The 27,360-nt window shown below is 44.8% G+C and overlaps 3 protein-coding genes across 4 annotated transcripts; 2 read left to right on the forward strand and 1 right to left on the reverse strand.

Annotated features, from left to right (window-relative positions):
• The first annotated feature begins 243 nt into the window (after window positions 1-243).
• Window positions 244-6,726, forward strand: LOC144700168 (protein PAM71-homolog, chloroplastic). Of its 2 annotated transcripts, XM_078571590.1 has the most exons (11): window positions 244-494; window positions 1,230-1,301; window positions 3,532-3,691; window positions 3,800-3,983; window positions 4,281-4,328; window positions 4,407-4,503; window positions 4,639-4,799; window positions 4,933-4,998; window positions 5,081-5,131; window positions 6,347-6,451; window positions 6,540-6,726. In XM_078571590.1, the coding sequence occupies exons 1-11, from the start codon at window positions 377-379 to the stop codon at window positions 6,603-6,605; spliced, it is 1,128 nt and encodes a 375-aa protein (XP_078427716.1). In that variant the 5' UTR covers window positions 244-376; the 3' UTR covers window positions 6,606-6,726. The 2 variants fall into 2 exon arrangements, with proteins under 2 accessions (XP_078427716.1, XP_078427717.1); XM_078571591.1 differs by lacking the exon at window positions 1,230-1,301 and having other exon boundaries at window positions 246-494.
• Window positions 6,727-7,174: 448 nt separating this feature from the next.
• LOC144700169 (uncharacterized) lies at window positions 7,175-9,878 on the forward strand. The gene is made up of 6 exons (XM_078571593.1): window positions 7,175-7,351; window positions 7,453-7,924; window positions 8,290-8,373; window positions 9,030-9,095; window positions 9,192-9,257; window positions 9,352-9,878. The coding sequence occupies exons 1-6, from the start codon at window positions 7,272-7,274 to the stop codon at window positions 9,592-9,594; spliced, it is 1,011 nt and encodes a 336-aa protein (XP_078427719.1). The 5' UTR covers window positions 7,175-7,271; the 3' UTR covers window positions 9,595-9,878.
• Window positions 9,879-12,566: 2,688 nt separating this feature from the next.
• LOC144700167 (Leucine-rich repeat protein kinase family protein) lies at window positions 12,567-18,419 on the reverse strand. The gene is made up of 3 exons (XM_078571589.1): window positions 18,099-18,419; window positions 15,146-18,032; window positions 12,567-13,059 (listed from the first exon to the last, which is right to left on the reverse strand). Exons 2-3 carry the CDS (start codon window positions 18,015-18,017, stop codon window positions 12,677-12,679), a joined length of 3,255 nt encoding a protein of 1,084 aa, XP_078427715.1. The 5' UTR covers window positions 18,018-18,032; window positions 18,099-18,419; the 3' UTR covers window positions 12,567-12,676.
• Window positions 18,420-27,360: the final 8,941 nt, after the last annotated feature.

Raw genomic sequence — 27,360 nt, forward strand, 5'->3', positions numbered from 1 at the left:
CCCTCGATGCTCTTTTTAGACGGGTTGACCATTAGCATTTCATGAATGTGAAATCTAACTACATAAACTATCATATTTTGAAGAGATTTGTGAAGAATGCATGTCATGAGTTGTTGCAAAGGATGATTAAGAAAGAGACATCAAGGGAAAGGAGTAGTTGCCCGGGTGTTTTTACTGGTAGCCTGACACGTGGCGGATGACGGGTTTCAAGATCAAGGTCAAGAGACTGAAGAACCAATGATTTGCTTCCTTCTCTCTCCCTCCCTCCCTCCTCTCCGCTGCGGGCCAGTTCATCGCAGAGGAGGTCAGGAAGAACCTCTATTTCTGGGTCGTTGACATGCTGAGGAGATTCTGAGTGTACCCGGGATCGATTCCGATGGTGGGTTGCAGCCTCCAGCCGCGGGCGATTTCCAGATGGAAATCTCCTGTTTTGGGCGTCTTCGATCGATCCCCAATCTTCCCAACTTTACCTAAGAGGAACCCAACTTCACCCGGTGAGTTAATTTGTTACTCTCCTCGGTTGTTCATTCGATTTTGATCACAAAGTCCGGATCTTTAATTTTGGCGGACACTAACTTCGACGAATAACGAAAATGGGACGAATACTTGAATGTACCCACGGACGCAATTCCGAGAATTTCCAATTTTATTGACGTTTGTAGTTATTATTGGCTTTGTAATCAAATTTTCGTGTTTAAATTTTGTTGAAAGTGTCTGCTATCTCGTTTTGGAGATTTATTCGACCATATGTGTACTTAAGGATTTGACTTTCCGCATCCTCTATAACATAATTTTTTAGCTTTAGATAATTGAGTGAGGCGTTGGTGGGTACACTTGGAAGTTCTTATGGTCCAGATTACAGTCTTAGTTTGAAGAAAGTACTGCATTAAGCTTTGGGGTATGTTTCGAAGCTCGTAGAATTTCTACATCCGAACCTCCATTCCTTTACCGATGACCAATTTAAGAATTCAGCCATTGGGGTATGAGTTAATTGAACTCTTCTAGCGTTGTGGGGTATTCTATCTTAAAGTGGATGGAGGAATAACATTACGTTTAGCGAGTTTGAGTATTTGGCTTGTACTCCGTTCATCTTATCCAGTATCAGAGGTAAAGAATCAAGTGAAGAGGTTTTGTATAGATGGATTCGTCAAATTTCCAGCAAAAATTTTAGTTCAGATTCAATCGTTTACATGGGGTATCTTTCTTCTCTAACTGAGGAAACTCGGAAGAAATTGTCGTGGAACTAGAAGAGTTAAATTGGCCGACTCATGAAGCAAATGTCTGTCGAAATTTCCTGACTGGTAAGATGTACATTCTCGTCTCTCTTACTTCTGATATTTTAGTGAAAGCCATAGTTTTCTTATATTTGTAATTCTGCCCTTATGGCTGATGGTTCATGTTTTTGGACTTACCCATAATAGGCCCATTAGCCGTTGTAATCTACTGAAAGGAGTTGAAACCCTTACCAATGGATGAATTCCTTTTGTCATCTTTTCCCTGTCTTGAGTGGTAACACTGTCTGCATGGAATTTTCAGTTATTGAGAGATGTGTACTTAATTTCATCTAGAAAATATCCCCTTTCATAATTTCTGCAGTTATGAAAGTGATACGTTCCTCTCAGGATATATCGTCTTCAATGTAATTTTGATGATGAAAGGTAGCACCCAGGATGACAAGGAGAATGGGTATGATCAAGGGAGAGGCCGAATGGAGGGGGTAGAGATCAACCAAGGACGAGTCACCTGAAGACGCGGTGAAGAGGAGACGATCGTGAGGGACGGAGATTGCAGAGGAAGAGATGATGTTTGGACGTAGAAGGGAGAAGGACGAGTGCATCCGATAACAAGATACTTTTCTGGCTGCTCTCCTAAAGGGAGGGCGCCCCATTTAAAGGGAACATGCAGAAGGAAAAAGACTCCACTGCGCCTACAAGGAGTTGGGGATTCTATCAGAAAGTACTGTGAAGTATTTGTTATGGACTTTGTGGAAATGATGCCGCACAGTAGTGCACGGTGACTCAATCTGATAGGATCATATAAAATAAGGCCATTAGATTCAATCAATCTGATGGCCCTGATCATGATCAAATTAATTGATATCAACAGTCTGATCCTGATCTGTCCAAAGGGTTCATCTGATTAATCAGCCCATCCAACGATCTACCTTCAATCAGATAAAACGGATGAGTCCATTAATGCAGGTAAGCCCAGTTAAGCGGAATGGGCCAGGGCGTCCAGTCCAATCAATGGATGCCACGTGCCACACTCAGTAAGTAGAAAGAGTTGGCCCATTAAGTGGAACTGGCCAGGGTGCCACGAGCCACCATCCCGCAGCATAACCATCATGGAGCTCCAGTGAAGCTCGACACTGCTGATGTTTAGCCTCTGCCATGTTGCGTATCGCTACCACAGAATATTACACTTCTGCGGTTATGGAGCATTTGCAGTGCGGCTGCAGCGTAGTCGAAAAGGACCCGCTGCCGTGCTTTTGTCGCAGAGCCGCCACTGAGCACCCCACACCACCACCGAGCTCTACCAGTGTTTCTTATTTTTTAATATGCTTTTTAACTTACGAGGGCCTCATCAGTCCAGTTGATTGATCAGGCAGCTAAGATCGCCCATTGATCAACTATCTAGATTGATCCAGGGGCTGATCAAGATAGTAGATCAATCCAATTGGGCCTGAGAGTTGTTAGGACTCAGTGTGGATTGGGTCATACAACGCGTGAAAATTTGCGAGGCCCAATCTTATTGGCTATTCGATTGATCAGATCAAATCACTGACCCCTGTCGCACAGTGCATGTCGTTTGACTTCCTTGAATGGTTAATATCTTTTAGCTGGTGTTCAACAAGTAGCTACATTATGTTAAGCCCCCAAAGGTGGGAAAGGAAAATTCTGGTCATTTAGGTTTTAAAGTCTTTAATACTTTACGAATAGCCCAAGATCCAACGGAAAAAAGAACTATCCAACAGAAATTCAAGGCATTCCTAAAATTAAACAGACATTCAAGGCAAGAGTGCACAGAAAAGAGCATAAGGATCTGTAGATCTTTGCAGAACAGTTGATCCCTGCTGGGTGGTTGTTATGACCATTAGAGTGAAGAATGTGCAATATGGTCATCTATGCTTGTAAGTCTTAGACTCTATAAATAGGGTCTAGATTTCAGGTGAAGCCAGGAGTTTTCTAGTAAAAGTATTTCTTTGTCCCTCTCCCCCTCATGTTTCTCTAGAATTTTCTATCTTCTTGCATTTCTCTCTCTTCCATTCAGGATCAAAATAGGTATCTCTGCCTCTATCTTGATCTCTCACTTCTCGATCTTCTACCTCATTCACCCTGTTAGGATCAAGGGCCGTACCAGATTTTTAATGTTGATTTGTTTCTGATTAACTTAAGTACATTATACATTTATATTTGTAGTTCAGATTGCACCTCTCTTATCTTCCGCTGTTGAAATTGGAATATCAGTACGGATAGCCTTTTGTATATAATATTTCTGCTTTTTTTCATTTTTGCGTTTTTCGTTTTTTAGTGAGACATAGGTGCGTATTAAGGGTGAATGCATCACGTGATAAAATTGTTGCGCATGCTTCCAATATAAATATCGGCGCTGGTGGTTTTGGGGAAAGTGACGGAAATGATGAGAAAAGGACACAGCAAAATGGTTCTACCAGCAGCAGTTCCTCCAATCCGTGAGTTACAGATCCCTGGAATTTCTATCTGGTTAATGTCATCTGGCTTCTTTTGAACGTGTTTAACTCTGTAGTTTCTGGTTTAATTCATTTCTTTATTTTTTGCAGAAAAAATATGCTTTCAAGAATTTCTTATCCGTTATCTGTGGTGGCTGTGCTACTTGGATGTGCCCTTGCTTTTGCGCTGATCGTTCTTCCGAAGGGTAATCCTTCGACAGTGGTTGCAGCAATCGCAAAGTCAGGTTTCACTGCAGCATTCACTTTGATCTTTGTATCGGAAATCGGGGACAAGGTGAAGAGATGACCATATTTTAGTTTTTGTCGTAAGGTTGACCTTTTTGTACAGTTTTATTTTATTATACGTCCGTAGCAGTTTCCACTTTGTGCAAGAAAAACTCATTTTCCCTGTCGGCCGTGATTCAGAGTTTCTTGATATTTTCTCGACAGCTTATTTCTATTCATTCGTCTTGCTTCTTCTTTATGTAATTATTTTTTTTACAATCATTATCCTCTACTAATGGCCCAACTGAGATTAAACTTTTGATTGTCGAATTTTAACTATCTGAGCTTCTTTTTGGTGTACTCGCAGACATTTTTCATCGCTGCATTGCTAGCTATGCAATATGATAGAGCACTGGTACGATCCTTAGTGCACAGCCTATATTTATATTTTATATACCGACTGAATTATTTGTATCATGTTCAATGTTCTCAGGTCTTACTGGGCTCGATGGGTGCGCTTGCACTGATGACTATCTTATCTGTCATTATTGGACGAATATTCCATTCTGTTCCATCCCAGTTTCAAACGAGTAAGACCTTTGATAATGCCCACTAAATTGAAAGTATTTTCTAAGATAAAGTTAAAAAAATAAGTTCAAACCCAATCGAGCAAGTTCCTCCGGTGGATTTACTTGGTACAACTTGCTATTTCTTTGAAATTGCAGCGTTGCCCATTGGTGAATATGCTGCCATTGCGCTTCTTATATATTTTGGTTTGACATCGATCAAAAACGCATGGGAACTTCCACCGGCCGTTGATGAAAAGAAGAAAGATGGATCAGAACTTGGAGAGCTCGCCGAAGCCGAGGAGATTGTCAAGGAAAAGGTCAACCACTATAATCATCTTTATCATCCCTAAGTATTGAAAATATACAAATATATATATATATATATGTGTGTGTGTGTTTAGGCCACGGGATTCTTGCTGATTTTGGTAATGATTCCACCATTGGACTCAGGTTGCAAAGAAGCTCACAAGCCCATTAGAGATCATTTCCAAGTCTTTCAGTCTCGTGTTTTTTGCTGTAAGCATCCTTTGATTGATATCATAAAATTTCCTTGGAATAATTTTTTTTCCTTCAACTTTCTAATTTCAAAAAACTGTAGGAATGGGGAGACCGTTCTATGCTGGCCACCATCGCTCTTGGTGCTGCCCAGGTATTCTCTACCCTTCTCTGCCGCTTGTACTCTCTCTAGTCTTTCATCTCCCGGTGCCACTCTCTCTCCTCTTTCTTTCTCCAGCCTTTCATCTCTCTTCTGCTCTCTCTTGTCTTCTATCTATCTCTGCCTCTCTCTCTCTCATGTCTTTCATCTCTCCTTGCCACTATCCCTCTCTTGTCTTTCATCTCTCTGCCTTACTCTCCCTCTCTTGTCTTTCATCTCTCTGCCTTACTCTCCCTCTCTTGTCTTTCATCTCTCTCTGCCTCACTCTCCCTCTCTTATCTTTCATCTCTCTCTGCCTTACTCTCCCTCTCTTGTCTTTCATCTCTCTCTGCCTTACTCTCCCTCTCTTGTCTTTCATCTCTCTCTGCCTTACTCTCCCTCTCTTGTCTTTCATCTCTCTCTGCCTTACTCTCCCTCTCTTGTCTTTCATCTCTCTTCCACTCTCTCTCCCTCATCTTTCATCTCTATCTGCCAGTCTCTCTCTCTCTTGTCTTTCATCTATCTGTTCCTCTCTCTCTCTCTCTCTCTCTCTCTCTCTCTCTCTTGTCTTTCATCGCTCTCTGCGCGCTCTATCGTCTTTCATCTCTTGCTGCACCCCTTATGGTCTTTCATCTCTTTCTTCCACTCTTTCTCTTCTTTCAGCTCTCCCTGCCTCTCTTTCTCCCTCTCTTGTCTTTCATCTCTCTCTTCGGCTCAATCTCTCTTGCTTGTCGTACATATCTCTCTGAATTATCTTATCTTTTATCTCTTTCATCATCTCTCTCTTCCACTCTCTCTCTGTCTCTGCACTCTCTATTGTTCATCCCTCTGCACTCTCTATTGTTCATCCCTCTACACTCTGTTCATATCTCTTCCACTCTCTATCTCTCTCTTGTCTTTCAACTCTCTCTTCCACTCCCTCTCTCGTGTCTTTCATCTCTCTCTTCCACTCTCTCTATTGCCTTTCATCTCTCTCTTCCACACACACTCTCTCTCTCTTCTGTTGTCTTTCATTTCTCTCTTCCACTCTCACTCTATTTCACTAGTCTTTTATCTCTCTCTTCCACTTTCTCTCTCTTTCTGCAGTTGTCTTTTATCTCTTTCTTCCACTCTCTCTCTTGTCTTTCAGCTCTCTTCCCCTCTCTCTCAATCTCTCTCATGTCTTTAATATATCTCTGCTACTCTCCTCTCTTGTCTTTGATCTCTCTCATCGGTTTCTTCCTTAAATAGGCCCCCTGGGGTGTGGCTTCCGGCGCCATCGCCGGGCATCTGGTGGCGACCTCCATTGCTGTCATGGGAGGGGCATTTCTGGCAAAATACATCTCAGAGAAACTGGTGAAGAAGAACCCCATCCTCTCCATTTATTTCCCTCCTTCAACTCCAAATCTTCGACAAAATTGAACATTCATTGTATGTGTCACAGGTAGGCTATACTGGAGGTGTCCTCTTCCTCGTTTTCGCCGCCGCCACGTTTCTGGGGATCTTTTGATCCTCTAAAAACCCAGCACCCATCAAGAGAGAGAAAGAGAGAATCTTCTCATGAACTTCCCAATTTTGTATCTGGTTCACAGCCCTTGGTATCAAAAAAAATCCCTCTTATTTGGTTTTCATTCCGGGAATGCGTTCCTGGAATGCATTCCCGGAACCCATTCCTGGAATGCATTCCTCTCTGACGACTACCTTTTTTTTCCTAAAAATCCAAAAAAGGTAATTTCCGTGGTGAAAAAAACCAGTTATGTCGACATAATTAGAGAAGGACCTAAACCGGCGCCATCCCCGACAAAAAGCGAGCAACTGGGACTATAAAAATCAAGTAAAATACTTTCAGACATTTCCGAGGCGGTCCCCAACCAAACAGGGACCTAAACGAAAAAATCCCTCCTGCCGTCTGACGTCACCAAATCCAATAATTGTTCCGGATACGAAGGAAAACGTGGCACCGTCTCCGGCCCCCACGTCAGCAAAGCGGGTCCCACCCGCTTTGCATCGCAGCCGTCCTTTCATTATCTCCGGATCGGCGATGGATCGCCTTAAATTGAAAATCTCCCCCAATTCTCTCCACCGCTTATTTCTCTCTCTTCTCTCCTCCCTCTCTCTCTCCCTCTCTCTTCTCTCTACGAATCTTTAGCTCAAATCTGGCGAGGTCGCAGAGGCGATGATGAATGTCTCTGGTTCGGAGTTCTTCCTCGACGAAGATCCCTTCTTCGCCGCCTCCGATCGCAGCCTCGCGGATTCGTGAGCGCCTTCCTCTGCCCTAAAATTTGATCTTTTTCGATCCCCAATTGGGTTTTTTTTCCCGGTTTCTGATTCCGTTGTTTTGGGCTCGATTGATCAAGCTTTGCGGAGGATTTCGTCGAGCTTCTCTGGGACAATGGCCCAGTGCTGCGAAGAACGCCGCACGAGGAGCTTCGCAGCCGCGCCGGCTCGAGCGCCGCTGCGCCAGAGCCGTTCTTGGAAGAGGAAGAGATGAGCTCTTGGTTGCACGATCCGATTGGGGGCGGATTCAGCCCCGAGAAGCATCAATCCATGGCTTTCGCGGAGGTTTTGGAATGCGATCGTCGGACGTCTGGCGCGTTGAAATCTTCTGTTAAGCATCAGAAGCTCGTCCAGTCCGCTGGATCGGGGGAATCGAAGGTTGAAGATTCGAGCGTGACTGTTGAGAGAATGTTGAAGGTTCGTGACGAGAATCGAAGCTCTGCTCTTCATCGTTTGCGGACGTCCTCTGAAGCGTCTGAGCCGGCGGCGCCGTGTCTGGATTCTCTGAAGCGGAAATCGGCGGAGGTTGATGATTGGGATTCAATCAGCGAGGTCATCTCTCTCGAAATCTATTTGTTTTTTTCTTTTTCAGCGCCGATCAGTCTCAGAAATCGATTATGGTAGTAGAACAGTGAAGAATTTTGTAACTCGATCACCCTAAATAGGAAAATCGATGTACCCAGATAGCAATTTCTCTTCTTTTTTTTCTCACATCATGATAGAGCCGAATTCGCTGCGCTAGTACCCGCAGATTTCGGTATTAAGGAGTAGGAAGAATTGTTTGTCAATTTATTCGTGCAAGAACATTCTGCAACCCGATGATCATCCGGTTGATGGATGGAGAGTAGTCATAATCAGGTTCGTTTACGGATGCTCTTTTACCTTCTTTCCTAAGATCTCCTCTTTCAATTCCTCAGTCAATTGACAAGCAGGATGAGAGCAGTAGATCTGCTAGCAAGAAGAGGCAGCGTGCCGCTGAGGTCCACAATCTCTCTGAGAGGGTCAGACTCTCTCTCTCTCTCTCTCTCTCTCTCTCTCTCTCTCTCTCTCTTTCTCTCCCTCTCTCTCTCCCCCCCTCTCTCCCTCTCTCTCATCTTCCTATTTCCCTCTCCCTCTCTCCCTCTCTCTCTCTCTTAATCTCTCCCTCTTTCTCTGTGTCTCCCTCTTGCTCTCTCCCTCTCTCTCACTCTTTCTCACTCTCTCTCTCTCTTAATCTCTCCCTCTTTCTCTGTGTCTCCCTCTTGCTCTCTCTCTCTCTCACTCTTTCTCACTCTCTCTTTCTCTCTCCCTCTCTGTCTCTCTCTCTCTCTCGCTCTCTTTCCCTCTCTCTCACTCTCTTGCTCTGTCCCTCTCTCTCTCCCTCTTTCTCTCTCTCTCTCGCTCTCTTTCCCTCTCTCTCACTCTCTTGCTCTGTCCCTCTCTCTCACACTCTTTCTCTCTCTTGCTTTTTCCTCTCTTTCTCTCTCTTTCTTTTTCCCCCTCTCTCTCGCTCTCTTTCCCTCTCTCTCACTATTTCTCTCTCACTGTCTTGCTCTCTCCCTCTCTCTATCTCTCTCTTTCTCTCTCTTGCTTTTTCCCCCTCTCTCTCGCTCTCTTTCCCTGTCTCTCACTCTTTCTCTCTCTCTAAGGACTAAGCGGGTGTGATGTCTTCTTCCAGAGGCGAAGGGACAGGATAAATGAGAAGATGAAGGCGCTGCAGGAGCTCGTCCCAGGGAGCAACAAGGTCCCCCCCTCAGTCTCTGGCAGCATGTTCATACCCATGAATTAAATTTCAGAAAAAAACAAAGTCCGAGCCAATTTTTGTCCCCAAAATTTTCAGTTGGACAAGGCATCGATGCTGGATGATGCGATCCGATACATGAAGTTCCTCAAAAATCATGTCCAGGTGCGTTGACCGGCACGCCTGGCCCCACCCTTTAGTGTAGTTTTCTGTATTTAATTTCATTAAAAGGCTCAGTTTTCATTGTCTGTATATGCAGATGATGTCCATGGGATGCCCCATGCTCCCCATGATGGTCCCGGGGGCCCATCCACATCATTATTTGCCACAAATGGGGATGCCCACCATGCCCATGGCCATGAACATGGGCATGGCCATGGGATCCTACAGTGTACCCCTCATCTCGGGCTTTCAAGCCACTCCAGCCAGCCCTGGCGCGCTGCCGTTTGGGTCCGGCCCGGCCCCGGCCCGGCCCAGCCCTCCCAGCGTCCCTCGGCGTTGACTTTTTTGCTGGAGCGCATGAAAAGAAGGATTGAACCCAATTTTGCCTGAAGTCAACGGTTGAGTCAACAAAGTGCTCAGGGCACTCCGCTGCCCCAAAAAATGTTGCAAGATTATATGACCCATTGTTTATCTCTATCTCTGTCTAAAGTCTATACTGAGAACTCAACTAAGGATGGTCTCCACCCGGGTCGGTTGGCGGTTGCGTGAGTTGGGACCCTCCGCCGCGTTTACCGGGGTCTGATTTATATTAAGTGAATAATAACAGATTCAGCACTTCTTTTACATTTATTGTTATTAAGTGAGTTCTTAAATGGTTTGCCCGTCGTATGCCGGTGTCGGGATGGATGCCAAATTGGATCTCTAAAGGGGGAAATCTGACTTTGCCAATATCTGGATATTGGATGACAATAGCGGATATCTGTTGCGGCATTACCAAGATTCTACACCAATATTTGTCCCGATATCTGGGGGTTGGATGTCAAAGTCTGTTTTCTTTTTTTTTCTGATATTCTACTTGATTTATTCATTAAATTTTTTAAAAAAATTCTCATAGGAAACAAGAAGTGTAAAATATAATATATATATATGTGATGTGTTTTCATATCAGTACAAAAAATTAAAAAAAAAAGTAATTTCAAACTATACTACTTGAATAGGTAAGTTCAAACTATAGGCATGTAATAATGGGAAACAACCTAAGCATGGATGCGATTAACTAACTAACAAGACTCCATACGTGCATAAAACTAATTAGTCATCTAATTAGGTCATTACCCACTTTTTTGATATCATGCTACAGCTTGAGACACACAAAACTGCATTCAAAATGTCTTCATTAGGCCGACACAGAAATGGTTTATACATTACTTTTTAATTTTTTTCCATAAAAACATTTATGAGATCCAGATATCTTATCCTCGTACATATATCATATTTTGATAACGGATACCACCATCCACCACTGTCCTCTCCAATACAGTATCATTCTCGATATCTGATATATTTTTTTTTAATCGAAAAAAAAACGGTGCGGGGTAGGGTTCGCCTGTCCCGATGACGGTATCGGATTACGGTATGGGGATAGATGCTGTACCGGATACCGAAAATCAAATTTTTAGTATCCGTTGTTTTCGATATCCAGATATCAGTTGCCATAGTACCTATATCCGATATCAATATCCGTCTCGATGTCCTCATCTGCCTCCGTCTCTCGAGGAGGATGACGATATCAGATATCGGGAGTGGATATCGGATTTCGATATCCAAGTTAGAGAGGATATTTTTTAAAAAAACTAATCCATAATTAGTCAGCAATTAGAATAGAACAATGTGAGCAAGAGGATAATTGGGGAGCTCTTTGATTGATTAAGTGGCTCGTTTTAAATATACAGCTGAATCTTTTCAATTTCTTCCATATGGGATAACAGGATTCTGAGTTTAACATCAAACTCCGAATCCTTTTATCCCATATGGAAGAAAATAGAAATTTTCAGCTCTATTTATTGGACGATGTGTTAATATTTTAAATAACCAACAATGATAAGGGGCTTTAAATATAAAGACTATAGATTAAAATATTATTTTATCATTTAATGTATAGTCCGACTCATTTAATATATACAAAGAAAAATGTCTAATTTATTCCATGTGGGATAACAGGATTCTGAGTTTACATTAAACTTCGAATCCTGTTATCCCATATGGAGGAAAATAAAAATCTTGCACTCTATATATTAACTAAGGTTGAAAATACATCAAAAGCATACGACATTCATGTATATTAATCATTGAATGCAATGATAAATCCAATATCCGGTATTCGGTACCCGTTTCATCCTTACCCCCTTATCCATCATCCATATCCGTCTAGACCTAAATCACGGATATCAATCGATATCCGATAACAGATACTGTTCCGGTTTTTTCTGGGATATCAGATATCGGTTGTCTGATTTCGGATATCGGACGGATATCGGTTGCACAATCACTAGAGCCAGGTACGACCAACCTACTGTTGTGCCCGTAGACCGATCCATCTGTGCCCTGGACGCCACCCAATGGGTGTTTATTGATTAAATATATTGTTTATCAGCGTTTATCGGCATGGAGCGAGCGTACATGTCCCAATTATACATGGACCCTACTCACCCACGGGCCCATGATGCAGGAAAAGAAAAAATACTTTTGTGATACATAGCAAATTATGGGAGGGGGTCACTCGTGCCAACAACAGTGTGTGGAGCCTCGTAGTGGTCATGATGCTTGGAGTGCACAGTCCACCCTGCCGTCTATAGATGTCGCCATACGTAGCAGATATCTGATATCTACTGCCATCATCTGCCACCATCCACACCAATATGGTATCAATCTCTATATCCTATATCTGGTACCATCATCTGCCACCGTCCACACCAATATGGTATCAATCTCTATATCCTATATCTAGTACCATCATCCGCCACCGTCCACACCAATATGGTATCAATCTCTATATCCTATATCTGGTGCCATCATCCGCCACTGTCCACACGGATATGGTATCAGTCTCAACATCTAATATCTGGTACCATCATCTGTCACCTACCATACTGGTGTAGCTTTCATCTCAGTATACGATATCTGGTACCATCATCAGCCACTGTCCACACCAATATAGTATCTGTCTCTATATCCTATATCTGGTACCACCATCCGCCACTGTCCACACAGATATGGTATCCGTCTCAATGTCTGATGTTACCGTCAGCCGCCACCATTCCACACCGGCATGGTTTTTGTCTCAATATTCAATATCTGGTATCATCATCTGCCACCGTACATACCCATATTGTATCTATATCTATCATGAAATCCAATATCTGGTACCATAATCCCCCACTGTCCACATCCAGTATCGGTTTCCAAGATCTGGTACCATCATCCATATGTTATCCTGTCTCGATATCTGATATTTGGTGTCCCAATTTCCGATTGGCCCGCTGAAGAATTTGTTCAAATTAATCTGAATGGCAGAGAGCATGTCTACAGAGAAGGAAAAATGTTGGGCGTGGGTTAGCTAGCAATAAGTGAGCTGAGGAGATTTACAAAGAATCAGTCTGGCAGGAGTCAACGCTTCTGTGAGTTGACCTAGTGGACCGCCAGTCTCGTTCCTTAGACTCGGTCAGCATGGAGACGACGTGGCGCATAGAGGGCCGGTCGATGGGTGAGGCGCTGGTGCAAGAGAGGGCGATCTTGAGGACGGAGTTCATGTGATCGACGGTGGGGGGGTCGTCCACGTTTAGCCTGCGGTCGAAGATGGACGAGCCGGGGGGGTTGGACCGGAGGTGGGTCCGGGTCCAGGTGGCGAGGTCGCCGCCGAGCTCGAGCGGCTGGACCGGCGCCATCCCGGTCAAGAGCTCGAGCAGGACCACGCCGTAGCTGTAGATATCGCACTTCTCGGTCACCTTCATGGTGTACGCGTACTCTGCATCGGGAGGAGAGAGAGATCAGACCCGTTTTGAACATGGATACAAAGAGAGAGAGAGATGGCCAGAGAGAGAGATCAGACCCGTTTTGAATATGGATACAAAGAGAGAGAGAGAGAGATGGCCAGAGAGAGAGATATCAGACCCGTTTTGAACATGGGCACAAAGAGAGAGAGAGATCAGACCCGTTTTGAACATGGACACAAAGAGAGAGAGAGAAAGAGATGGCCAGAGAGAGAGATCAGACCCGTTTTGAACATGGACACAAAGAGAGAGAGAGATATGGCCAGAGAGAGAGATCAGACCCGTTTTGAACATGGACACAAAGAGAGAGAGAGATGGCCAGAGAGAGAGATTAGACCCGTTTTGAACATGGGCACAGAGAGAGAGAGAGATCAGACCCGTTTTGAACATGGACACAGAGAGAGAGATGACCAGAGAGAGAGAGAGTGGATGAGAGAGAAAATAAGAGGGAGAGAACGAGAGCAAGAGAGGGAGAGGACGAGGGAGAGGGAAAGAGAGGGAGAGAGTTCGAGAGGAACAGACAATGGAGGGTGTGAAAGAAATCTAGAGAGAGAGAGAGAGAGCAGGAGAAATGGCGAGAGAAAGAGGACAAGAGAGAGGAGGGAGAGGATGAGAGGGAGAGAGAGGGAAAGAGATCGTGAGAAATAGCACGAGGGATATAGAGAGCAAAGGGCATAAGAGATGGATAAAGATAGATTAGATAGATAGTGAGAGAGAGCTAACGGGGTGCAAGAGAAATAGGACAAGAGAGAGTGAGGGAGAAGATGAGAGAGAGAAATCCAGAGAGAGAGAGCAGGAGAAATGGCGAGAGAAAGAGGACAAGAGAGAGGAGGGAGAGGATGAGAGGGAGAGAGAGGGAAAGAGATCGTGAGAAATAGCACGAGGGAGATAGAGAGCAAAGGGCATAAGAGATGGATAAAGATAGATTAGATAGATAGTGAGAGAGAGCTAACGGGGTGCAAGAGAAATAGGACAAGAGAGAGTGAGGGAGAAGATGAGAGAGAGAGAGAGAGGTGAGAAATAGCACGAGGGAGAGAGAGAGTAAGGGCATAAGAGATAGATAGAGAGAGAGAGAGAGAGCTAACCAGGTGAAAGAGAAATGTCGAGAGAAAGAAGACAAGAGAGAGCGAGGGAGAGAATGAGAGAGAGAGAGAGAGAAAGAGCTAACAGGGTGCAAGCGTAATGGCGAGAGCGAGGGAGAGGATGAGAGAGAGAGAAGGAGAGAGAGAAAGGTGCATAAGAGATGGATAGAGAGACAGAGAGAGAGCTAACCAGGCGCAAGAGTAATGGCGGGAGAAAGATGACAAGAGAGAGCCAGGGAGAGGATGAGAGAGAGAGCTAACCGGGTGCAGGAGTAATGGCGAGAGAAAGAGGACAAGAGAGAGCAAGGGAGAGGATAAGAGCGAGAGATATAGAAAAGTGCATATGAGATTGATAGAGATAATCAGAAAAATAGAGAGAGAGAGAGAGAGCTGACCGAGTGCAAGAGTAATGGCGAGAGAAAGAAGACAAGAGAGAGCGAGGGAGAGGATGATAGAGAGAGAGAGCAATGTGCTTGAGAAATAGATAGAGTAGATAGAGAGAGAGAGAGAGCTAACCGGGTGCAAGAGAAATGCCGAGAGAAAGATGGCTAGAGAGAGCGAGGGAGAGGACGAGAGAGAGAGAGCAAGGTACATAAGAGATAGAGAGAGAGAGAGCAAGGTACATAAAAGATAGAGAGACAGAGAGAGAGAGAGCGAGGTAAATAAGAGATAGATAGATAGAGAGAGAGAGCAAGATACATAAGAGATAGAGAGAGAGAGGGCAAGGTAAATAAGAGATAGATAGAGAGAGAGAGAGAGCAAGGTACATAAGAGATAGAGATAGAGAGAGAGAGCTAACCGGGTGCAAGAGAAATGCCGAGAGAAAGAGGATAAGAGAGAACGAGGGAGAGGTCGAGTGAGAAAGAGAGAAAGGGATATAAGAGATAGTGATAGAGATAAATAGATAAATAGAGAGATAGAGAGAGATAGATAGATAGAGAGAGAGATAGAGAGATTGAGAGAGGGAGAGAGAGCTCACCGGGTGCAATGTACCCATAGGAGCCAGCGACGGCGGACATGGACTTACAATGTGGCATGTCGATCACCTTAGCGAGCCCGAAATCCCCAACATGCGCCTCAAACTTACCATCGAGCAGGATATTATTCGACTTGATATCCCGGTGTATTATCCTGGGCTTGCAGTCATGGTGCAAATACGATAACCCCTCCGCAGCCCCCACGGCGATCGAGAACCGCGTCGCCCAATCAAGCCCATTATCCTTCTCTCTGAGCAGCTCCCCCAAGCTCCCCTTGGACATGTACTCGTACAGCAGCAAATTCGCCCCTCGCTGATTGCAAAACCCATACAACTTGACGATATTCCGGTGCCTGATCTTCCCCAGCGTCGCAATCTCAGCTCTGAACCCGTTATCCATGGCGTTTCCTTCTCCGTGGGCGGCCAGCTTCTTCACCGCGACCACCAGCCCGGACCCCATCTCGGCTCTGTAGACCGTCCCCCAGCCTCCCTTCCCGATGACGAACCCCTCGTCGAAGTTGTTCGTCGCCATGACCACGTCCTGGAAGGTGAACCCGTCCTTGGGCGAGATCTGCAGGCTGGAGGAAGAAGACGACGGCGAGAGCTGCGGCTTGTTATCCTGCACCCGCGCCACCATCTCCATGGGCCGGCGGAGGAGTTGCACCAGGATCACGATAAGAACGAGGGACACGGCGGCGATGGCGCCGCAGGCCAGCGCCACCACGCGGCCCGTCCGGGACGCGCCGGCGGCGCCGCCGGCGCACGGCCTGAGCGGGCCGCCGCAGAGGCCGCTGTTGCTCGCGAAGCAGCTCGGGCTCATGGTCTGGAACAGCGATATCAGCGGGAGCGGGCCGGTCAGGTCGTTGTGGGAGAGGTTGAGTCGGAGGAGGCTGAGCAAGTTGGCGAAGGAGGCGGGGATTCCGCCGCTGAGATGGTTGTTGTTGAGGAGGAGGAATTCGAGAAGAGTGAGGTTGCCGAGCTCGGGGGGAATTGGGCCGGAGAGACTGTTGAAGCTGAGGTTGAGCGCCATTTGCAAGCTGGAGATCTCTCCGAGCTCGGGGGGGACGCGCCCGTCGAGCCTGTTGCCGCCCAGTTGAAGGCCAGTCAGGCGGGGGAGCCGCCCGAGCGCCGCCGGGATCGGCCCGGACAGCTCGTTATCGGCGGCGTAGAGCAGCTCCAGCTCGGAGAGCCCGCCCAGCTCGCTGGGGAGAGCTCCGGAGAGCCTGTTCTGGCTGAGATCCAGCCTCTGGAGAGAAGAACAGTTGGCCAAGTCCGGGGGGACTCCGCCGGAGAAGGCGTTGCAGGAGAGGTTAAGGACGGCGAGCTGGGACAGCCGTCCGATCTCCGCCGGCAGCGCGGAGGAGAAGGAGTTTTCGGAAAGACTCAGCCTTTGGAGCGATCTGCAGCCGTCGATCTGCCGCGGGAGAGGCCCGGAGAAGCCGTTCTGGTCTAGCTCGAGCGTTGTGAGGTTCTGCAGCGCGCATAAGCCCGTGGGGAATTCCCCCGTTAGAGAGTTGTTCCCCAGCCGGAGATGAACCAGGGAGGCGCAGGAGAAGATGGCGGGGGGGACGGGCCCGGTTAGCCGGTTGGACCAGAGGTTCAGGAGGAAGAGGCTCGAGCGGCGGCAGAGCGGAGCCGGGATTCCGCCCGTGAGGCCATTATCGGAGAAGTCGACGACCCAGAGCGGGCTGTAGGCGCCGAGCTCGGACGGGATATCGCCGGTCAGCCGGTTGCTGAAGAGCTGCAGCTGGGCGAGCCTCGGCATGAACTGGAGCTCCCACGGAATCGCCCCCGTCAGGCCATTGATGGAGAGGTCGAGCTTGGCGAGATTCTTCAGCAGGCAGAGCTCCCGCGGGATGAAGCCGGTGAGCTGGTTCTGGAACAGGTAGAGCAACCGCAGGCTTTGGATCTTCCCCAGGCCCGGGGGGATCTCCCCGCTTAAGAAGTTCTCCGAGAAATCAATCTCCAGGGCCGAGGACAGCCCCCCGATCTCTCCCGGGATCGACCCATTGAGAGAGTTACGGTAAAGATAGAGAAATTGCAGAGACTTGAGGCCGAAGATCTCTGCCGGGATATCTCCGGCGAGGTTGTTCTGGTACAAGGCCAAGGTCTGTAGGCTGCGGCAGCGGCCCAGCTCTTTGGGGATGGCGCCGGAGAGCTGGTTGTTCATCAGAATAAGGTCGGTTAAGTTGCCGAGCTCGCCGAGCTCGGGGGGAATTGGCCCGGAGAGCTGGTTCTGAGCCAGGCCGAGCATCCTCAGAGCCGAGCACCGGCCCATCTCCGGCGGGATCCCGCCGGAGATCAAGTTCTGTCCGAGCCGGAAGACGGCCAAGTTCTGGAGCCGGCCCAGCCCCGCCGGGAGCTCGCCGGAGATCTTGTTCGTGTAGGCAATCAGCCTGCGGAGAGAAAACAACCGTCCGATCTCCTCCGGTAACGAGCCGGAGAGCTGATTGTTGCAGAGGTTGAGCTCCTGAAGCAAGCCCAGCTTCCCCAGCTCCGCCGGGATTCCCCCATCGAGCTCGTTGTTGTTCAGGTACAGGAAGACGAGCCGAGAACAGTTGCCGATCTCCTTGGGGATCTCCCCGGAGAGAGAATTGAAGGAAAGGTCCAGAGAATAGAGACGGGTCAGGCCGCCCAAGCTCGGCGAGAGAGTCCCGGAGAAGTTCTTCGATGCGAGGTCGAGCGCGACGACCGATACCCCGCGGCAGATAACGCCGGTCCACCGGCAAGGATTATCGTCGCTTGGGTTCCAGTCATAGAGATGGCGGAAATCGTCTTGAAGCTCGCTCTTGATCTTGAGCAGGAGCTGGCCTTCTTCGTTCAGAGCGTCGGACGGGGAGGCGAGGAAGAGGACGAGGAAGACGGCGGCTAGCATGTTCGCTTGAATCCGCTGTTTAAGAGAGAAATCAGCGAGGTGGGTAGGTAGAATTCGGCGAGAATTCGAGCCGGGGATCACCTCTGCGAGTCGTTCTGCTCCATCAATGGCGGCCCGCCGTCGCAAGATCTTGGATTTCGAGGACGAAGACGATGCGGTGGGCCTCCCCCGCCATTTCCGGCTCAATGGCGGTATTTCCGAACCAGAGGAAGAGGAAGACGAAGAGGGAGAGGAAGAAATAATGGAAGTGGACTTCGCGGCGCGATGTGCTTGCGTCCATGTCAGTGCGGGCCGGCTTCGCTTGTCCTACTACATGTTGAGAAATTAATTTAATCGAAGCTGCGAGATCGATCGAGCTCGTCCGGAGCAGCCGCCAACTGGCAGAGACCGGCGACCCGCGACGCGGTTCTTTCTCTCTCTATCTCTTCTCTTGAGAAGGAGAGGTGGGAGGTGTCGCCGTTTCGAGAGCCCACGCCATTTATGAGAGTGTTGAGAGGAAGGCGAGAGGGAAGAGCGAGAGTTTTGCGAAGAGCGAGCAACATGGGATAGAGGGAGGCGTTTGGAAGTAAAAGGGCATTGGAGAAGAACTAAAGAGACTGCGACGAATGATGTTAAATGGAGAAAGATAGAGAGAAATAAAGAGAGATAGAGAGAGAAATAGAGTGAGATAAAGGGAGAAAGAGAGAGAGAGAAAGAAAGATAGAGAGATACGGAGAGAGAAGGATAGATAGAGAAAGAGAGAGAAAGAGAGACGGATAGAGATATAGACAGAGAGAGAAAGAGAGACGGATAGAGATATAGACAGCGAGAGAAAGAGAGACGGATAGAGATATAGACAGAGAGAGAAAGAGAGACGGAGAGAGACAGATAGATGGATAGATAGATAGGCGGATAGAGAGATAGATGGATAGATAGAGGGAGAAAGATAGGGAGGCAAAGAGAGAGAGAGAGAGAGAGAGAGATAGATAGATAGATAGATAGATAGATAGATAGATAGATAGACAGATGGAGAGGGAAAGAAAGAGATGGGTAGAGATAAAGAGAGAAAGAGAGAAAGAGAGGGAAAGAGAGAGAGATAGATAAAAAGAAAGAGACAGAGGAAAAGAGATGGGTAGAGATAAAGAGAGAAAGAGAGAAAGAGAGAGAGAGATAGACAGAAAGAGAGGGAAAGAGAGAGAGATAGATAGAAAGAAAGAGACAGGAAAAGAGATTGATAGCTAGATAGACAAAGAGAGAGTGGCAGAGAGGGGAGAGAGAGAATGAGAGATAGAAAGAGAGAGTGGTAGAGAGGGGAGAGAGAGAGAGAGGGGGAAAGAGAGAGAGAGAATGAGAGAGAGAAAGAGAGAGTGGTAGAGAGGGGAGAGAGAGAGGGTGAAAGAGAGAGAGAGAATGAGAGATAGAAAGAGAGAGTGGCAGAGAGGGGAGAGAGAGAGGGGGAAAGAGAGAGAGAGAGAATGAGAGATAGAAAGAGAGAGTGGCAGAGAGGATGACAGAGAGAAGGAGGGTGAAAGAGAGAGAGAGTATACGAGATAGAAAGAGAGAGTGGCAGAGAGAGGGAGAGAGAGAGGAAGGGTGATAGACAGAGAATGGGAGATAGAAAGAGAGGGTGGCAGAGAGGATGACAGAGAGAAGGAGGGTGAAAGAGAGAGAAAGAATGGGAGATAGAAAGAGAGAGAGAAAGGGAGTTAGAGAGAGAGAGAGAAAAAAAATGGAGATAAAGAAAGAAAAAAGGGAGATAGAGAGGGAGAGGGAACGACCCGGAAACAGTGGCCGAGAAACAAGTCAAGATATCAGATGATTAGTGATGTGAAAGAAACCGAATGGCCCAGAAAACTGCGGAGATATAATTCTAAATTGGATCTGGGAAGAGGATGGGAGAGTTACGTCCAAAGTGGGTAGAAAAGAGAGGAATGGGCAGAAAGCAGAATCTAAAGATAGAGAAATGTGGGAGAAAAAAATCAGAGGAAGAGAAAGAGAAAGAGAGACAAAAAATCAGGGGAAAGAGAGATAGGGAGAGAGAAAGAGAGGAAGGGAGAGAGAGAGGGATTTAAAGAGAGAGAGAAAGAGAGAGGGATAGAGAGAAAGAGAGAGGAAGAGAGAGAGGGAGATGGAGAGAAAGAGAGAGGAATAGAGAGGCGGAGATGGAGAGAAAGAGAGAGACGGAGATGGAGAGAAAGAGAGAGGAAGAGAGAGGCGGAGATGGAGAGAAAGAGAGAGGAAGAGAGAGAGAGGGAAATGGAGAAAAAGAGAAAGGAAGAGAGGGATAAATAGAGAGAGAAAGAGAGAGGGATAGAGAGAAAGAGAGAGGAAGAGAGAGAGAGGGAGATGGAGAGAAAGAGAGAGGGATAGAGAGAGGAAGAGAGAGGGAGATGGAGAGAAAGAGAGAGGAAGAGAGGTTAGAGAGGAAGAGAGAGACGAAGAGAGAGAAAGAGTGGGAAAGAGAGAGGAAGAGTGGGAAAGAGAGAAGAAGAGAGAGACGAAGAGAGAGAAAGTGTGGGAAAGAGTGAAGAAGAGAGAGACGAAGAGAGAGAAAGAGTGGGAAAGAGAGAGGAAGAGAGAGAGTGAGAAATAGAGTTAGAGAAAGAGTGAGAAAGAGAGTGGACGAGAGATGAAGAAAGAGGAAGAGAGGAAGAGAGAGAGAGATAGAGAACGAGAGTAAGAGATAGAGAGGCAAAGAGAAAGAGTGAGAGAGAAAGAGATAGAGAGAGAAGAAAGAGAGAAAGAGATAGAGATGAAAGAGAGAAAGAGATAGATATGAAAGAGAGAAGAAAAAGAAGAGAGGAAAGAGAGAGAAAGCGATAGAGTGGGAAAGAGAAAGAGAGAAAGAAAGAGAAGAAAAGTGAGAGTGAGAAAGAGAGAAATATTCAGAAACATGTGGGCAAGAGACATACAGAGAAGAAAGAGAGAGAGAGAGAGAGAGAGAGAGAGAGAGAATAGTCAGAAACAAGGGGCAAGAGAGAGAGGACACGGCCGTTCCGACGTACGAGTCAACGCTCTTGCCACGTGAGAACAAACATCTTCCGCTGCGGCTCTGGGTGGGCCCGAACTGACGTATGAATGACGTCAGTCCTGAAAAGAACGCTGTCTTGTCGGCCCGTGATAAGGCGGGCCCATCGGCCCAACTTTTTTAAGGCGTGCCGTCTGCCACGTGGCGGGCCCAGTCACTGTCCGATTAGATCGAACAACGCAACTCTGACCTGATCCTTTAACGCGTGCCTGGCCATGGCCTGGCGGCAACAGTAATAAAATTAATCAACTAATGATCCTTCCCTATCCCTAAGTTGACACTAGTCAACTTTGGGTTTATACAATTTTTTTGGAAATATATATCTCTGTCAAGAATGTGCCTTCATCATCTGGCCTGGCAAGAAGACTAGAAGAGATTGCCAAATTTACAGGTTTTATGCAGGATTTTAGGAAATGTCTAACCTTCTCAAGAATGTGCCTTGGTAAACTCTTTCTCTGACCTGGCAATAAGAGATTGTCAAATTTATAGGTTTTATGCAAGAGTTTGGGCATTATGTAACCTTCTCAAGAATGCGCCTTCATAAACCCCTCATCTGGCCTGGCAAGAAGAGATTGTCAAATTTAGAGGTTTTATACAAGAGTTGGGGCACTACGTAACCTTCTCAAGAATGTGCCTAAGAAACTCTTCATGTGGCCTTCCAAGAAGAGATTATCAACTTTAGAGGTTTTATACTGGAGTTTGGGAAATATGTAGACTTGTCAAGAATGTGCCCTAGAAACTCTTCCTCTGGCCTGCCAAGAATAGATTATCAACTTTAGAGGTTCTATACAGGATTTTGGGAGTTATCTAACATTGTCAAGAATGTGCCTAATAAACTCTTCCTCTGGCCTTCCCAGAAGAGAATGAGAATTTTAGAGGTAGGAACATTCCTATCTGTGAATTGGCACTAGTCAATAAGGGTTTTATACAGGATTTGGGAAATATCTATCCTGGTCAAGATTGTGCCTAATAAAGTCTTCTTCTGGCATGCCTATAAGAAAAGGAAAAATTTAGAGGTAGGCTCAGAATGCCCACTAACGAACTCACTCCATGGTAGGCTCAAGATGCCTGGTCTTTTCTCCTGTTTGTCCCTACATGGATACGTCTGATACATAAAGAGCTATAGGACCCTTTCAACTAACTTTTGGATCAGACCGGCCTTCTCACATGAAATTGGAGCCTACAATTGGTGTTATTTATCCTTGAACTAAGATTCGGACCAGCCCAGAGCTTCTTACATGAAACTAAAGTCCACAATTAGTTTTGAGCCTTGTGTACGGCTATCTCATTTAAATGAAAATAGTGTTCTATAAGTCATTGTAACATATGTAGGCTGTATCAATTATGACAACTAAAGATGTCAATTGGACAATAATAGGTAGACCCTAATGTATTTACAACACCAGAGATAAATTAAATCACTAAATTAGCACAGAAGGAAAGATACTAGGGTGCATACCATTTGACTTAATATCATAATATGTTGATGATAAGGAATTTTTGCATAAATTTGAATAGAAAATAATACATTTTAACATTGATCCTGGTCAGAAAATTCTAAAATTGTGCATGATCATGTTTAATAGGATCTAACTTCGACTCTATTGTAGTGTCACAATCACATTAATACCATATTTTGAAAATAAACTAATATAAACTATCATCGGATACATTGTAAAAAAATACATCTTAAATTAGTTGTGTTGATTATTAGATAATATGATATTTATCATTGTATATATGATTTTTTAAGTTTAGATTATTATATTTAAAGATAATGTCAACCTATTTAATTTTATTTATTTTAAGATTTATAGATTAATTTTATTTTTCAATTATTTTTGGGCCCTTCATATTTTTCTTGAAAAAAAGCACGGAATATTGAGTTCAATATGCTTTTAACGAATTAGAGAATGCATATAACACGAAGACACTGACATAATGAATGAATCTAGAGGACTCGTAGCACGGTGAATTAACAATTGACGTTGTTTTCATGTGATGCGTAATTGCTTAAAGTCCTAAAGGAACTTTTTCAAATTTCGACTTAGATCAGCTCTTTTAAAATATTGTAAGGTGCCTCAAATATCTTAGGAACTCAATAATTAATGAAATAAATCAGATTAAATTAAATTAGATTAGGCTTCTACTTATTATGATCATCATCCAGAAAAGAATTGTCATTGGCCTATGAGGTTAAAATAGCAAAATGCTTACTTTGAATCCAAAATGTCCATGGTATGAATATCAGTATTCTATAGTTCTCCCTATAATTAAGCTTTTACTTCAATCAGAACTGATTTCACAAGTTTGGCCAATAAAAAATAAACTGTTTTGGAGTTTGTTTGAACTTTACTTTATTTTTTTAGATTATATCGTATGATAAATATATAGTTAAAAGCTGTGATGAGGTGATGATTTTTTTCCATTTATTTAGAAGTCAAAAATATGTAACTATTATAACTAAACCCAAAAGGACACCTTTGATTTGGCGTCCAAATTTTTATCACACTGCAAATCGTAACTATTCATCTCATGGTCGAGGTTAGTTCTTCACTAAATGAACACTACGTGAACAAGAACCAGGTCATCCTTTTGAACTACTTAAAATTTTCAATAATGTCAAGGAAACATTTTGAAGGAAAATCCCACCTTTCTTAGTTGGCACGATTAAAGAAAAGGATCGTGTTCCACCTCTTTAAGAATGACAAGAGGTGACGGATTAACCACAGGAAGGTTTGAAAACTCAAAATTAAGGGTAAATGAAGCCTAAATCACTTAATTAGATTATTAATGTCATGAATAGGATAAAATGGGTCGATATCCACGCATGATTATGCTCACTTCGAGACTTCTTAAGAATCGGTCGATTTGGACGATGAAATGAGGTGAGAAATTGAGGAAAAAGGTATTTTTAATAAAGTGGAGAGGAAGACCTTTCCAATGAAAAAAATCTAAACCAAATAGGACTTAAAAACCACGACTCGCATCCGTTAGATCTTGATCGGAATGCTCAGCGCTAGCCACGTGTCCATTAAACCAGCGGCTCTAAATTTCTTGCCGCATCCAACGTCTATCAGCATGACACGTGGCTACAAGATCTCCAGTCCTCGGTGGGATATTTCCGTAGCCGACTTACGTGGCACCCTTAGACGCTGCCACGTGTCAGCGGCGTCCTCACAGGTTTCCCACGCAAGTCCCACGTGCTGCCCCCTTTATCTCGATAAAGCCTGAAGCAGAAAGTTCGATTAAGAAATCAGAATTTAATAGCTCAAAAAAAGCAATGCATTTTCAATGAAATTTGAGGCAATAAATCAGAAATTTGATAGTTTAAAGAAAATAATTGACGGAATAAGGATAAAGTTAGTTTATTTGACTTAGCTTTGATTTGAAATTCAAACTTACTCAAAATTTGAAGAGTTGACTCTGATTCATCTTCTTCTTGCTTTCTTGTTTAAATTCTTGGCTAAAACTCTAAAATGTTTTAAGTCTTTTTGACCTCGAGAAAGGGCAACTCAGGTGACAACTTCAGTGAGAATAGTTCTTAAACCATAAAATGACGATTTAGGTGAAAATGCATAAATCACAAGAATTTTATGATACCATGTATCTAGGGCACTGCGTGCATAAAACACACAACTTTAATGATAACATTCTTCAAAATGATATGCTCTTAATAGTTTCCAAAGTCAGTTAACCCTCAACACCCACCTGTAACAGATTGTACATCAAAGAGGAGGATTTGGATTTTATTGGACATGGTGCACTCAATAATGGCATACACAATATTTTTAGTGTTCCTTTGGACATTATATGTTCAGTGTTAATTATAATCCTTTGAGTTATGGTTAGGAAGGAAACCCCAGTTGAAAAATATTGAAGTTTGGAGAGTCTAAAGAGAAACTCAAATTTGGGGTGTTAATTTATTGTTGATACTTGAGTTAAACCAGCGAAATTTATAAGATATTGACTCATAAAATAACTTCTACATAGTGATGATCAAGTGTTGTTTCCATAGTGAATACCATGGCTTAACACCATTTAAAATAGTAATTAGCATATCATAAGAGATACTTATAAAATAAGGAATATGGTGAAATGAAAAATATGATAATCAAGGACGGATGTATGGAATAATATGTTGATATAACAAGGTGGCACCATGAATACTGATGACTGATAATGGGTGAATTAGACAGATGGATGATATGCATAGATGATGTGTGAGATGTATGTGAATGTATTGATGCTGATAGATGGATGTGGATGGATGTTGAGAATAAGATGATTGACATAAATCATTATGCCAGAAAGTTTTGGCTTCATTCAGCTCAATCTGATCTTGATTGTATATCAAATAAACGACATATATGAAAACCAAATACATAGATGAAACAAAAGACTTCACACTTACATGGATCAAATCTATAATTTCCTAGTTCTTTGAATGTGCATCTTCAAGTCTTTTAGATGTCTAGCTTATAGTCATATCCATGTCATATTTGGAAATATAATTAGGGTTCGCCCATCCCGATACCGGTATCGGATTACGGTATCGGGATGGATGCTGTACCGGATAACAAAAATCATATTTTTGGTATCCATTTTTTTCAATATCCGGATATCGAATATCAGTTGCTACAGTACCGATCCGAGATCGATATCCATCTCGATGTTGTCATCCGCCTCCACCTCTCGGGGAGGATAATGATATCGGATATCAGGCGTGGATATCGGATTTCGATATACAAGTTAGAGAGGATATTTAAAAATATAATTAACCCATAATTATCCAGCAGTTATAATGGATCAACGTGGGCAAGGGGGAAATTGGGGAGCTTTTCAATTGATTAAGTGGCTCGTTTAATATATACAGCAGAATCTTTCGAATTTCTTCCATATGGGATAACAAGATTCGGAGTTTAACATCGAACTCCAAATCCTTTTATCCCATATGGAAGAAAATAGAAATTTTCAGCTCTATTTATTGGACTATGTGTTAATATATTAAATAATCAACATATATAAGGGGCTTTAAATATAGTGACTATTATTTTATCATTTAATGTATAGTCTGACTCATTTAATATATATAGAGCAAAATTTCTAATTTCTACCATGTGGGATAACAGGAATCGGAGTTTACATTAAACTTCAAGTCCTGTTATCCCATATGGAGGAAAATAAAAATCTTGCACTCTATATATCAACTGAGGTTGAAAATACATCAAAAACACTAGTCATTGAATGTGATGATAAAATTTATTTTTTCTGTTGATACCGGATATCAATATCCGGATACCGGTTCCCATATCTGGATATTGAAATCCAATATCCGGTATCCGATACCCGTTTCGGCCTTACCCCCCAATATCTGTCATCGATATCTGTCTAGACCTAAAGGACGGATATCGACTGATATCCGATATCCGATATCAGACATCGTCCCGGTTTTTTTCCGGATATCGGATATCAGACGGATATCGGTTGGACAATCACTAAATACAATTTCCTCCATATCATCTCCCTCGTCTGCTCTTCCCAATGACAATGACATGGCCACCCGCCCCACCAGCATCGTGCACGAGTTCTGCCACTCTGCACGCCCACTCCCCGGCCTCGCCATCATGCCCCGCACCGGGGCGTCCGCGGTCGAACGGGTCGTGGCCTGAGCCCGCACTAGATGGCTGACATGGTCTCGGCTCTCCCCCGGAAAGAGCAAGTCTGCTACGGCGACGAATGCGGAGAAAGAAGAACAAGCCTTTGCTGTCCCCTGGCACGTGATCTCTTATTCTACATATACAACCGCATGGACAGATCCGACGGTGGAGGACCGTGCTCCAACACTAAGACCACGCTACAGCTCTGGACGTGGATGACGTCAAAGGCAGCAGCGTCTGCGACGCCCTCCACCTATTTCCTTCTCCACCTTCGGCGGCGACGCTAGCGATGGAGGACGTTGATGGTGGAGAACATCAGAGGTGGCAACAGCGCCGCCATAGAAGGTGGCGGAGGAGGGCTGCATGTAGGGAACGCCACGTCCGGGACATTGGAACAGATGACAAAACATGATGGATGGTGATGTGACGAAACTATTGTCACAAAATCGTCGGTCATGCGTCCCAGCATATACAAAAAAAACCATCACATTCCCCTCATGTCCTCGTCACCATGACGTCGGCATGACGTGAATAAAACCTTACTTGAAAGGAGGGATATATCTCCAATTGGGGGTCCCGTCATGTCCCCGTTACCATGACGTCGGCATGACGTGAATAAAACCTTACTTGAAAGGAGGGATATATCTCCAATTATTTATAAACGGCGTCAGTTTGA

Source organism: Wolffia australiana, chromosome 2, assembly GCF_029677425.1.
Source record: "Wolffia australiana isolate 7733 chromosome 2, ASM2967742v1".
Lineage (NCBI taxonomy): Eukaryota > Viridiplantae > Streptophyta > Magnoliopsida > Alismatales > Araceae > Wolffia > Wolffia australiana.

Excerpts from the sequence above, each read along its gene's own strand:
- LOC144700168 (XM_078571590.1), top strand. The coding sequence starts at position 377 with ATGGTGGGTTGCAGCCTCCAGCCGCGGGCGATTTCCAGATGGAAATCT. Across the intron at positions 3,984-4,280 it reads TATCGGAAATCGGGGACAAG|ACATTTTTCATCGCTGCATT; the intron begins GTGAAGAGATGA and ends GTGTACTCGCAG. Across the intron at positions 5,132-6,346 it reads TCGCTCTTGGTGCTGCCCAG|GCCCCCTGGGGTGTGGCTTC; the intron begins GTATTCTCTACC and ends TTCCTTAAATAG.
- LOC144700167 (XM_078571589.1), bottom strand. The coding sequence starts at position 18,017 with ATGCTAGCCGCCGTCTTCCTCGTCCTCTTCCTCGCCTCCCCGTCCGAC. Across the intron at positions 13,060-15,145 it reads CTATGGGTACATTGCACCCG|AGTACGCGTACACCATGAAG; the intron begins GTGAGCTCTCTC and ends CTCCCGATGCAG.
- LOC144700169 (XM_078571593.1), top strand. The coding sequence starts at position 7,272 with ATGATGAATGTCTCTGGTTCGGAGTTCTTCCTCGACGAAGATCCCTTC. Across the intron at positions 9,096-9,191 it reads TCGTCCCAGGGAGCAACAAG|TTGGACAAGGCATCGATGCT; the intron begins GTCCCCCCCTCA and ends CAAAATTTTCAG. Across the intron at positions 9,258-9,351 it reads TCCTCAAAAATCATGTCCAG|ATGATGTCCATGGGATGCCC; the intron begins GTGCGTTGACCG and ends CTGTATATGCAG.